We start from the raw sequence: 14,127 nt of genomic DNA, 5'->3' as shown, positions 1-14,127 counted from the left end.
CTCTTTAGAAACAAATTTTACAGACAGCAGAAATTCAATTATTATTGACCAGTTTAGAGATAGATTGTAACTTGAATTTATCTTATTACTAATTTTATAATAAATTTAATAGATTCAGTTAAATTTTTACATATTAAGATATGCAATATACTTTATAATATTATAGAAAGATGATCTAAAAATATATTTCTATTTTTGTAAAATATTTGAACTGCAAAATGAATTTATAAATTTGCACGCATCTCCAAAACTTTGCTCTAACTGAATATGTTATTATATTAAATACGATTTTGTTGATCTATTATATCAAATAGTTCATAAAGTAGCTGTGTACAGTAAATTGTTTTTTTTAAATGCATATTTCATTTGCTTTGATATTTTTATAAGAACAATCTGTCTGCCTAACCTGAAATGATTGAATTTGTTCCTCTTGTAATTCAATTAGGATGATATTTGTATAAATTTTATTATTTATGCCCATTTAATTGATAAACAGCTGTGACTGGTTCATATCTATAGAAAGAGTGCTAGTGACAGTGACAGTGACGCACCTATAAACAAACATAAATCTCAATTATAGATCATTGCTTTGAAATAAAATGTAATTTATATTAGTGCCAAAAATCTTACCATTAGTTGAAGCTTCTGCAACATGATTTTTGTGCAAAATTCAATTCAACCATGCAGCCAGATTATTCTTCTCAACATAAGGATAGCCAGAGGACATGCAATAAACTGAAAAATATTTTATCATTGCTGGTCTTTGTTGTATGTTGTAAATCTCAAAATTGATTTTACAAATTTTTTTGATAAAATGTTATAGGTATTATTTGAATTATATGGTGCCTCCAAAGCGTTAAATTTGGACCTTAACTATATTGAGACTTCTTATTTTTAACTATAGTAATGTAATTTATATTAAATTTTACTGTAATATTATATTACAGGATAGATAGTAACACATATTTGAGATGCTAATTTTGTTTTCAAAATTTGTATATATTGATCTATATTACTGTAATAAATATGTTATAACAAATTTTTTGTTGTATTTATTTTGAAATGCACTTATGATCATAATTAATACTTGAACTGCCACGAATTGTAATTTTTTTTTTATTCGCATAAGTTTTTTTAGTTTGTTTTAATAAAGTAATTTTAGTATAGTGCTTCAGATCTCAAATATGTGTTTGAAATAAAAAATGTGTCTTTACGAACTTCGACTTAAATAAAAACACAATATGAATTTAGAATGTTAATTAGAACATATAATTCTTCTTATAACTTGCATATTGTGTTTCATATATATGCATATATGAATTCCTATCTGTGTATAAATGTATTCATGAGTGTGTGCATGTATATGTGTATTCATGCTTGTTTAAATAATTTATAGATATAAAATATGTCCTCTAAAAGTATTTTTAAGTCGCAAGGATATAATAGTGGCAATGCACGATTTATGGCATGATTAGATAATACAATTCATATAAAATTGAAAGCGAGTACTGTGATTTATAATGGCAACATGAATATAAATAAACAATTTGCAACAATTACTTTTGTCTTTTGCCTTTCGCAAGCACAACTAATTTGAATATGCTTACTGGATATAAATATAAAAAGGCCTAAGGAAAATTAAAAGCTGAAAAAGTAAAGAAATTTGAATTTAAAATTGTATATGATACTCAATATACACAATTAGTGGACTAAATATGACTAACCACAATATTTCAATATTAATGTTTTTTTGTTCATTATAATAAATACTAAAAAATAAATAGCAGTTTTAGGGAAAATTTATATATACTATAGAAAACATCATTTGTTCATATTCCGATTATTGTGTCCATGCAAGCTATTCAAGCATTAGTCTGTTAATATATATGCTTGTTTTTATGATTATTAAATATGTAAATACACCCATATATTATGTAAATATTCTTAAATATCATCAATATATATATATATATATATATATATATATATATATATATATATATATATAATATCAATGTCGTCATGAGTAGAGAACATTTTTCAATATTAACACTTCACACTGTTTTTTTTTTAATCTACTATCATTTTAATAATGATAGTCATCCATTTATTATATACTTAAATAAAACTTAAATGTTCACTGATTATGGGACAAAACTATATTCCAAAACTTTTACAATTTTAACATTACCGGATATTTAGCACAAAAAAAGCATGTGGTGTGTTATATTGAGAAAATTCACATATATGTATATACATAAGTTGAAAACAGCAAATTATATTTTGTGAATTATGTATTCAGACACTATTTGTAAAAGTTCTACCTTTATTGAGTTTGAATTTATATTATCAAATAAGGATATTACTTATAACATATCTAGATAGACAAGACTTTGTTTATGCTATGTCTATAGGTCTTTAAACTTTAATTCCTAGTAAACGGCATATTTATTTGTTATTCATGTTTATGCCTATAATCATTAATAATAAATATTTAGAATTTATGTATTTTAAATATTTGATCATAAATATTTATCAATCTCAAAACGATTTCCTTCATTCCTGCCTTCAATTGCGTTAGTTTAGAATGTAAATGATATTGTCATCATATATTAAATACAGCTATTTAATATATGAAATTCTATGATGAATATTGATACTTTCAATAACTCATTAGTATATTGGTTCAGTTACGTTTTGAATATTGCTAATCTGCGTTATTTATTGGTGCGCTAATCTGGTGTGGTTACACACATTGCATAGTTCAATCTTTTTTATCAAAATGTGTTTGAGAACATTTTGATTAAATTTAAATTCTGGGTTCTTTTCATCTCGAACAAAAACTCAAAAACTGAATTATCTTCATGCCAAAATATCATAATATTTATGACTATTGCAATGTTCAAAGGGTCTGCAGAATATAAATAGAATTATTTTAATAGATCAGATTTGACAATACTTTCTTATAATATTGATTATGTGAAAGAATAATTTTTATATATTATAGATGTGTATTATGCAATATGAGAATTATTATTATGAACACTGTTTAAATATCTGATTTATTAATTTGTGGTTGATTATGAGAATATTGTAATATATAAAATGTTAATAAATTTTAAGTAAATAAAACAATCATACAAAATTGTATAAAAACAACATTAAATTGTATAACTTATTATTTCCAGCATGAAGTTATATTTATTAATTGTTTTAAGATTCAACTAAATTTTTTACCCGTAAATTTACGTTTTATTTATTAAATTTACATTACTTAAGTTTTATTCTTTTTTGCACTATTTATATAACTACATAATTTTAAGAAGGAAAAAGCTATTGATATAATTGTAGGAAACAAATGTGTGTTATAGAAGTTATTTGATCTACAATTTTCATTTCCCAGAATAATGTCTATCTGAATACTTATAAAATTTTGATATATTTTTATGAAATGATTAAATTTATACTGAATGTTAAGTGAACAACTAATTTCCTAGTTTTAGGTAGAAAAAAAACTATAATTGTTAAATACCCAAATTTAGAATTACAAAAAAAAAAGAAAAACCTTTTACAACGTATAAACATTCTAAATTCCATCCATATTCAATTTTCTTTAATCGAGACAATTATACTCTAATGAATTAGAATAAAAAAAGATAGTTTTTAATTTTCCCAAAATTTTCAAAGTGAAGGTTCAATAAAGGTTCATAATATGATCAGCATGCAATTAGAACTGCAATCTGGTGCAATTGATCCGAGAAGATGCCCATACACATCCAAATTATCGAACACATGATGAAGAACCACAATAGTAAAGAAAAACAAAAAAATTGTTAATAAAATAAATTTTGAATTATCATTAAAAATTTTTATATATTTAAAACATAATATAAAAGCATTATTTTGACGTTCATAGTATTTAATTCTGGTGAAAATTCGCTATACTTAGTTCATTATCATTTAATAGACAATTAAATGATATTTATAAAGATACATCAATAAATTGAGGACGGCATTTTTATTAAATTTCATATTAACAATTCATTGTTATTTTACCAATGTCCCAATTCTTTTCAAAATATGTACAATATCCATATGTACGAATGGCTGATTGACTAATTTGAGGTAATATTAGATCCGGTCCTATCGCCAAATCCTGATAAATATTCCTCGTCTTCTTCATGATGGCCTCCATCATATTCTTTTATGACAACGACTTCCATTTCTTCAGACGATTGTTCACCAATTTCAGCCATTAACTGTGCCCATTCTTCATCCTGTATAAAAGTATTTAATTTATAGTGCATTTTAATAAATATTAGCAATCATAGATAAATAAGCATTTAGCTAGCAATATACATGATGTACGGTGGTGTTTTTTGAATATAGGACAATATCCATCGATTAAGGCCTATGTTTTTCATCAGCATTCTATTAATTTATTTAATCTAGAGAATGTCGATTATGGCAATAATCAACAGATGCTGGCCGAGGTAGGGGCTGGTCTTGGTTCAGAGCATTGCGATTTTTAAACTCCCTGTCGGCATCTCTGTTCCAGTTGGGCCGGCTCATAATGAAACATGTGATGAAAGCTACGAGTATATGGAGAGATTTGATACTACGGCGAGAGCAGCAAAGAGTTTGAGGCGGCCGTACTCTCAAACTATCAAATTTACAAAAAAACAGTTTTCTAAAGAATTGTAAGAAATTTAATCTAGTTTAATTCGTACATAGATACTTTTATCGTAGAATAAGCCAGAAAGGAGATATTTTAAAAAAGCTGTTTTTTGACGCCATTTTTCCAATATGGCGGCAACTTGCCGTTCAAATTTGAGGTGGCAAACATGCTTATGCTTATGCTTTTTATTTATGCTTTTTATTCATGCTTATATTATTTATACTTATATATGCTTATTAATAAACATTTATGCTTATTTATCTAGGGTGGCAAAGTTGATTTTCGTAAAGAGCACCTCAAAATCCATAAGATTACCAATTTTCAGAATTCCCGGAGTACTGTACCGGCAAAACGACCAAATGACTGGACTATTTACAGAATATGTAAAAAAGTATCACTTGCTTTTGTTTTATCCATAGATAAAAGAAGAGTATGGTTTTATTTCTCATAGCAACCATAGATAAATAAGTATAAAGATAGCAACCTATGCAATAAATTGCCATGAGCTAAAATTCCCGTATCATCTGCAAAAATTGCATTTATGGTTTCTGGATTTGTGCGTATATCGGCAGTATATATGATGTAAAAGGCACTTTCATTTCATCTCATTTTAAATATGCTGTTAAAAATTCGAATGAAAAAAATTCGAATTGATGTAGTTATTTTGCGTGCCGCAGATTTGACGCGGCTCGCCGAAATGGCTGTAGTACCGCCATTTTTAATTTTTTTTACAATTATATTTTATTTTGTTACTTTAAAGTACAATAAATAACTATCTTTAATATCATGATTTTAATACTTTTCCTTCCGTCCGAAAAAAATGGCAAAAACATACGTTTTTTTTTACTGCTGCAGTGGTGTAATCCCTTAATTCAGGTAAATATGGTTCATTTACCATATCAAACATGGTAAAGTAGGAACCGTTCAAAAATATAATTCAAAGATATATAAATATAGAACACCATTTTGCATCGTACACTTTCATTTTTATAAATAATCGGTATTTTGCAAAACAACGAGAATGTCTCTTATTCTGTAATAAAATTGGATTTCTAACGCAATTCTGTGAAGTCTTAGAAGCATATATTTTTTTGTCGTAAAGCCTTCATAAATATCCATCAATAGATGAAATCATTTACGATAATTCGTCGGTATTAAAATAAAAAACCTAACATAAAGGTGGCATAATTAATTCATTTCATACATGATGTCTAATTTTCTATGAACTTCAACAAAATTATATTGTAATTACCTTTTTGTGCTGTAAGGCTATTTCACTCTGTGAGATGGGAAACGAATATTGCCGTGGAATTACTTGTTCGCTCTGTATTTTCATTTCTGATAAATTTGGCAATCCTCTCTTTTTATTGCAGGCTAAATATTCTTCTATCGCATCTAACTGACCTGACTCTATGTCTATATATAAAGAAAGAAAAAACAATATATGAATAATAAATAATAACATTTAGTATAGTTTAACACGTTGATGCCGGTGTTCTTCTTTCGTCGGACCGACTAAAAGTACAATTAGTGTTAATGAAATGCTAAAATAAAATTTTAATGAAATTTATTGAAACATTCTAAATAAAAATGTGTTACATAGTAAACGTTGCCATGTAACACATTTGTATGCGTGTGATGAAGAGTCCTTCATAGTTTCAAAAAATTTGAAATTCAGAGAATTAATTTTTTTTTCAAAACTTTTTAAAAATTTCGAACATTTTTTCCAAAATTACTAGGGAAATCAAATTTTTGAAACTTTTCGAATTAAGAAAAAAAACAAATTTAAGAAAAATGAACAAATTTTTAGTGAACATGAATACGGTATTTATAATACATATAATCTTGAAAATATTTAGAACAATTGTTTTCAAGTTTAATTACGGCACAGGAAGTTCCAGCAATTTGCCCTAAGACACAATGCCATGCACCACTAGTTGGTACGCAGAAAAATTCAGAAACCTTTGAAACGTAAAGATATATAAAAAATTTAATTTCCGATTTTTTTGTGATTAATATAACCTAAAGATGGGTTAAAGGGTAAAGATAAAAATGTTTTTTTTTGTATGTAATTATAAAAACAAAAATTGTAATATTAAAATATTTTTAATAAAAAATTATAGAGATAATCTCATTATTTCTGAATACAAACTTATCAATAGTTTTTAGGTTCTAAATAAATAATAGGTAGAAAACAGATGTAATTAATTTCGGAAATTCAGATAAAAATTTGTAATACATTTTAAATATTTCTAATCTAAATTGATATAATATCATTTAACGTTAGAAATAAATGATTACTTTAATCAATTAATTATTATTCGGATAATATTCTTGTTTCGGAATGGTAAGTAGTTATTTAAAAATGATTCATACCTGTAGTACGAACTTCGAAATAAATTAATATTGGAAGATATAGCTTTCGAATTTGATTTCATCATAGTCATATGCACAACTAACGTATTTCATCACTGATATTGCTTGAGGGTTATATATTAGAATTAGACATACATCAGAAACGCTACTAATTGATTTTGTGATCTAAATGTATAATCGAATTCCTAGAGTCTGTAATTGCATTTTGCATTTTGGTATATATATTTTAATGGATATATGAAGGGAAATTGTAATTATATATATTAGGATGCAATTTTAAAAGATTTAAATAAAGATCTAGTAATATTTGCAAATTTCTGCTGAATTATACAATAAAAAACTAAACTAGTAGGGTGCATGGCATCGTGCCTTAGGCAAATAGCTGGTACAATTTTTTTTTTTTTTTTTAAGAGATTAACATTTTTGAAAAAAATTTACTCTGAAAAAATTAGATTTTTGAGAAACTATAAATTTTTGACAAAAATTTACTTTTTTTGAAAAAAAAGACTTTTTGAAGAAAAATTTATTCTGAAATATTTTGGAAATTCTAAACTTTTTTTCAAAGCAATCGTACTGCTTTGACTACATAGAGACAAAATACCGAGGCGTGTAAGCGCCGCGTCGCCGTCTAACGGATAAACATTGGTAAGAAATCCATAGGAATGTAAACAGAATTTATACTTATTGTTAAAATATCTATAAAATATCTGATAATTTGATGTGCATATGTCTAATGACCATTTTTGACCGCCAAATGGCATTTTTTTTTACTTTTTTTACTAGATCTCCGAAACCGCTAGACCTGCCTTGAAAATTTGATCAGTTCTTCATCTTGTTAATACAAGTAAAATGTTTTTTGGATTATTCAAATCGGACGCTCCGTTCTCTTAAAAACTGAGTTACCGTTGTTGGCACTTTTTGCCCCATATCTTCGGAACGGCTAGACTTGTCTTCACTAAAAACTAATCAGCACGTCTCCTTATCAATACGAATCAAATGTTTTTTGAATTATTCAAATCGCTTCATCCGTGTTCCCAAAATCGTCGACGAAAATTTGTATCCGCACACACACATACATACACACACACACATCTACATCCATTTTTTCTAAGGTATGCCAAAATATTCAGAAACCTCTAAAACGTAAAGATACATAAAAAAAATTATTTTCGATTTTTTTGCGATTACTATAACTTGCCCTACGGGACATCAATAATCAAACTCAATCATTTAAAGTAAAACGGGACAGAAAACGACAAAATTTGTAAAATTCTAATTATCATGCAAAAAAATTACTAGGTAGGAGATTTTGACGTTTTCTTTTTTTATATTTTTTGTGGTAAAAACTACATTGGAAAACATATGTTGCACACCCAATATAGTCAATTTTTTTTGCGACCGGGGTGTTTTCATTTGGCGCACACTTTGATAAATAATAGCGTTAGTATTAAATGATTATTCAGCATACTGAAGAATGAATGAAAAATAAAAAAAATGATAAACATATACCAGTGTTTCTGCAATCAATTTCGGTCAACATGATGTTGTTTGCTATACTAGATACAAGCCATTCACCACCATCAGGACCCAAAAAGTTAGAACTAATGTCCAAAACTTGAAGAGATCGTTGGTACTGCATAGCTTCTGCAATCTAAAAATAAATAAATATACATATATATATATATATATATGTGTGTGTGTGTGTGATTGTGTAACTTTTTAGCTTGATTGAGAAGAATTTGGGTGTGTCAGTTGTACTATCAGCAGACTTTTGTCGGAATTTGAGGAAACTGGTCCATTATGATAACATTTGATAGTTATTAAATAAAAGAGTTCGATAATTTTGGTGAAGATAAGTATATTTCTGTTATCTTTATAAAATTTTATGTATTGTGGTAGGGATTTAATGGTGTAATATGGTATTATCAGTATCGAAAAAATCTTTTTTCGTAGATCAACGTAAAAAAGACAACAAAGTTAAGAGACAGTTAAGCCAGTTATTATTAGTAAGACTTGTAAAACAATACTAAAAAATTACTACTATTAGTAACCACTTTTTGTCGGTCTCTGATATTTTTAGATGCTCGTTTAGAATTAGATCAAACTCTATCCCTGTGTTAAGTTCCATTAAAAACGTTAATTTGACAAAAAGTTAAATTTTTGCGCAAAAGCTGTGCTCACATCATGAAAGTTTGATGAATTTTTAAATTAAAAAAAACACTTCCAGCAGGGTAAATGTGAGCAAAATCGGCTCACATACATACACACACACATACTTTTCTAAATTTGGTCTCAAACGTTTCAGAATGTCTTGAAACGCCGAGAATACATAACAGCCGACACTTCAGACAAAAACATAAGTTTCTTCCGCGGAAATTATTATCTATATAGTAATAATTTATAATATAACATAATATTATTTTATTAATACATACCCGAAGACCGCCTTCTCCGAATACTCCAGTACCAGCTATACAAAGATATCTTGGTTTCTTTATCCTAATTAAAGAACTAACTAGACACCATACACCATCATCTCCAAGAGGATTCAACCTAAGGTCTGAAAAATAATTAATCACATAATTAGTTAAATTATCTCACAATCTAATTATCTTATCTTTTTCTACCTAAGTAATCCAGCGGACATGACGTCTCCTCTTTGAGCCCAAATGATATTCCTTGCGCGCCTAGAGTTCCTATATTATTTCCAGGAATCCTTAAGGACCTCAAATTTGGATGTAGTGATAAAAACTTGCCTAGCATCAAACCACTACGGTCGTTTAACGAGCAGTAAGATATTTCTAATTCTTCAAGAGGCTTATATGCTATTAGAGCCTGCAAAATTGGCTGCAATTCCAGGTCGCCAATTGAACTTCGGTGAATACATAACTTTCTTAGACCTCAAAAAATCCAAGTAGAAAAATGTTTTTTAAATTATTGAAAACACTAAACTAGTACATTTTAGACCACCTCGCATTTTAGACAAACATTATAACTTAATTTTGTGTTATATGAACATTTATGTCTATTAATTACCAGGCAGCTCCAAAATTCCCTGTCCTAATTTTCTACCATCTTCAATAGATACTTTTAATTTATACCACTCAAATTGGTCACCTAGTTTTTTAGCACCATATCGTATTCTCAAACTTTCTAATTTGGGAAGACAGTGCAGGGCAATTCGTAAGTTGAAGTGATCGGCAGGATAAGTTAGAGGTGCATCAGTGGTCGAATCTTCTTCAGATGCATTTGTGGGCCTGCTGGGTATTAGTTGTTGAATATCCAAATCATATATGTAATCCGCTACCTAAAATAAAGAAAAATAATATAATTTAATAGCAAGCTCTACCTTATTTACAAACAGATCTAAATTCAATAATTGTACGTCAGAGCGAACGAATGGATAAATGAGGTTAAGAAACTTTACCAGCAAATGTCTGAATAATTTTTGCTGTATATATATGTTATTATATATGATAAAATTATGTTACAAACAGTTGTTAACTTTCAGAAAAAAATATATATTGGCACCTTGAAATTGTCGGAAAATCAGTAATAAATATTTCTTTTCTAGACTGTGTTAGTATTTTGAACAATCTAAATCGGTTAAGTCGCTTTCTTCAAACTGAGATAAATGTACAAATACATACATAATATAAATGATCAGAAAGTCGTAATAATGTAAGTTATTAATCAATAACTGTTCTAATAGATTATTACCTGCAGACATTTCTGCTGGAAGTCTTCGGTGTCGTAATGTTCTGGAAGTTGGCTCTCGATCAATTCGGTGATGTGTCGCTGTAAATAGTAACTTCGCCATTTGCCCTTTTTGTAGTTGTCGTCTAAAACATCTGGCCAACGATACAATGTATACCTCATCCAGTAGGAATCATCCTGTTCATCGAAAATATGACAATAAGAAAAAATTGTTATAAGTTTTGCTATCTGCGTCATTAAAATCAATAGCATTTTCGGATAAGTTAGAGTGCAGTACAAGGTATTAGAGTAATTATTTTTCAACATTTTCTACCCTAGAAACTTTTACAAAGTATACCTCATCCACTATTAGAAATGAATCTATTCAATAAAAAAGGGTAGGGCGGGATACCAAGATTCAATTAGATTTTCAGCAATTATGTTGTGAAAATCGAAATATTTAAATCACAACAAATAATACATATAAAATAAACAACTATCGAACTATGTTGACTAAAATTCCCAGCTCATTCATCATCGTATAAATGTGTTCTTTGCTATTTTTTTTAAAATTTATCATCTGGTTATTTTTACTCCATAGGCGTATACATATTTTTATTGTTTACACTTTTGGTTCTATTTACTCCCTCCATAAGTAAGCTTTCATGTAAATAATAGAGAAAAACTGTTGAATCTATCTTATAACATAATTATATAACGTATACTTAAAAATTATATTAAGGTCTCGTAAACTAAACAATAGTGCTCACAACAAAAAAAACAACTACAAAATAAATACTTTTATTGTGGATTTTTAAACATTGCTTTTTATCTCTTGATAGCAATGTGATAAAAATCAAGATGATAACATTTTTCCCTCTACTTTCAAATACTGTTGGTAAAAAAATCTTAACTTCACTTATTTTTGAGATATCGGTAATAAACCTTTTTACCCGTGAATATATACTAAAATAATCTTTTTGATATTCGAATGACTAAATATGTAATCAGTTTTTCTCACGAGTAAAATTCTAAATAAATTCACGAGCACAAACTGTAACAAGTTTTAAAGATTTATCTTTATATGAGCGTTCATCTACTCATATAACGGATAATCGTCAAACAATAAATATCAATAATAACTCTATTCTTTACAAAATAGTTCTTATATTACCCATTAGTAATTTATGGTAAAAATTAAATAGTGACCAAAAAATTACTTCTATAAAGTCCAGTACGACTTGCAATGGCAAATCGAGCGACAAAAATTCAACAATATAATCTCTTTCTCTGCACTCCATACGATTGATACCTTCGACTTCTTGGGGATGCTCATTTAAATATTTTAAAATAACTTGCATACACAATGTACTACAACTAGGCCCCCTTTCGGCACCAATAGAAAAATTTTCAGCAAATATAGTTCTTCCTTCTTCGCTAGCTGAAAAAATAATAGATGGATTACTTAATTAATGGATAAAAAATAAAATTCGATGTGCTATGTAGAGTAGAACAAGGTCCAAGGAAGACATATCATTCATAACTATTGTTTGTTATATTTAATTTATTAATTAGTATAATGAAGCTCTGCCCGAAGTCAAGTTCTAGATCTTCAATAAACAGACAGAAACTTCAAACAAACTTAAAACTTTTTGTTAGTTCGAAAGGAGATTTTTCGTTACCATTCTTTACCGCAATTCTTAAAGCACTTTTTTAAATTGTAAACATTTTTGTCTGTATTCACAAGTAAAAATTTATTTCTACTGATACATTATGCCGGGTTGTTCGATAAAATTATAGGATAAAGCGGAGCACAAAGGTCCAATTTGACTTCAGTATTATACTGTCTAAAATTAAATGAACCACATGACAACACATAACATGTATCAAACAAACAACTATCAAACTATGTTCAGTAAAATTCCCAGGAAATATGTTTTCTTAATTATTTTTCTAAAATTGGTCATATGATCCTTAGCATGATAAAATTGGACAGAAGGCAAACAGATCCAATGTCTTATTTCTAATTTTAAAGGGATTTTACAAAATAATAGCTGTATTGTATATAACCTTGATCTGGTAAGAAATATTCATCAGCCATAAGCACAATAAAATTGGACAGCCAGAAGGCAAACAAATCCATTTTCTTATTTCTATTTGTAAAGGGATTTTACGAAATAATAGCTATATTGTATTAAACCTTGATCTGGTAAGACATATTTACCAGCCATAAGTATGATGAAATTGAACAGCCAGAAGGCAAACAGATCCAATGTCTTATTTATAACTTTAAAGAAATTTTACGAAATAATAGCTGTATTGTATATAACCTTGATCTGGTAAGAAATATTCATCAGCAAAGGTCGAATAAATCTCAATTTTATTTTATTTAAATTTCATTGCTTTTTTATTTATTATTTCTTATTATTTATACCTTGGCCAATACAAACGTTTAGTTGGTTTCTTTTACCCCACTCACATGTAAGCTTTTATAGAAGTTCCATTAAAAAATCGGTGAATTTAACTTAAAAATAACAATACATCTTACAAAACATTAAAATAACGAATTTCTAAAAATTATATTCAGGTATCATAAACTAAATACAAAGGCTCAAAACCAAAAAAAAACTACCAACGAAAAAAATACTTTTGGTATGAATATTGATACATTTCTGTTTATCTCCTGATGCTTGTTATCGTACGATTGAAGGTGATGACTGCTTATAAATCCTTTGTCCTCTACTTTAAAATAGTATCGCTTAAAATTCTATTCTTTACTTGTTTTTGAGATAATGATGGTGGACCTGTTTACCCGCTTTACCCTATATAAATTTGCCTTACAAAATTCAACAGGATGAATAATCTAAATAATACAAATACAGATAATTTATTAAAATTTTGTAAAATTATTTCTTACGTAATGCCAGTGTCAAATCAGACGGTGAATACACTTTCAGCACATTCGCTGGAATGGACGTGGGCACATGCATTTTGGATAATTTTATTTTCACAGAATACAATTGCAAAAATATATAAAATGCATTTGATTTTAAATTTGGACCTTTAAACTAAAATAAACATGTAAAACTAATTTTATAAAATTTAGACCTTACATGTGATTTTTGTTTTAAAAACAATCCGTAAAAAACGAAAAATTTGAAGGACACTAGATAAAATTTCAACATTAATTGTAATATATTTTAGTTTTAGTTTGTATTAATATTTATTTATTGGTACGTTATGGAAGTCGTATGAATCAGAACGTAAAATAAAAAATCTCGATGCAATATCAAGGATGATGTAAATAAAATTGCATATGTTTAGATTCTATTTGTCTAGACTTAAAATGTTACTATATTTGATTACAAACGTTTATT

General features: G+C 27.6%; 1 protein-coding gene across 1 annotated transcript; it reads right to left on the bottom strand.

The window, feature by feature from the left end:
- Positions 1–4,115: 4,115 nt before the first annotated feature.
- On the bottom strand, positions 4,116–13,740 carry LOC113374929 (dynein regulatory complex subunit 5-like). The gene is made up of 8 exons (XM_026614890.1): positions 13,668–13,740; positions 11,971–12,191; positions 10,775–10,948; positions 10,091–10,361; positions 9,490–9,614; positions 8,564–8,705; positions 5,931–6,094; positions 4,116–4,277 (listed from the first exon to the last, which is right to left on the bottom strand). The coding sequence occupies exons 1-8, from the start codon at positions 13,738–13,740 to the stop codon at positions 4,116–4,118; spliced, it is 1,332 nt and encodes a 443-aa protein (XP_026470675.1).
- Positions 13,741–14,127: the final 387 nt, after the last annotated feature.

The sequence above is a fragment of the Ctenocephalides felis genome, unplaced genomic scaffold, assembly GCF_003426905.1.
Source record: "Ctenocephalides felis isolate EL2017-DRISC unplaced genomic scaffold, ASM342690v1 CF-g0.4_SCAFFOLD_01886, whole genome shotgun sequence".
Classification (NCBI taxonomy): domain Eukaryota; kingdom Metazoa; phylum Arthropoda; class Insecta; order Siphonaptera; family Pulicidae; genus Ctenocephalides; species Ctenocephalides felis.
Note: the sequence above shows the minus strand (reverse complement) of the source record. Positions and strands in the feature narration are given on the sequence as shown.

What these genes read in the sequence shown, in the direction of transcription:
- LOC113374929 (XM_026614890.1), bottom strand. Translation starts at nt 13,740, where the DNA reads ATGCATGTGCCCACGTCCATTCCAGCGAATGTGCTGAAAGTGTATTCA. An exon ending in TCGTACTGGACTTTATAGAA is followed by an intron (nt 10,949 to 11,970) that starts GTAATTTTTTGG and finishes TTCGATGAACAG; the next exon opens with GATGATTCCTACTGGATGAG. An exon ending in TCCAGCAGAAATGTCTGCAG is followed by an intron (nt 10,362 to 10,774) that starts GTAATAATCTAT and finishes TCTTTATTTTAG; the next exon opens with GTAGCGGATTACATATATGA.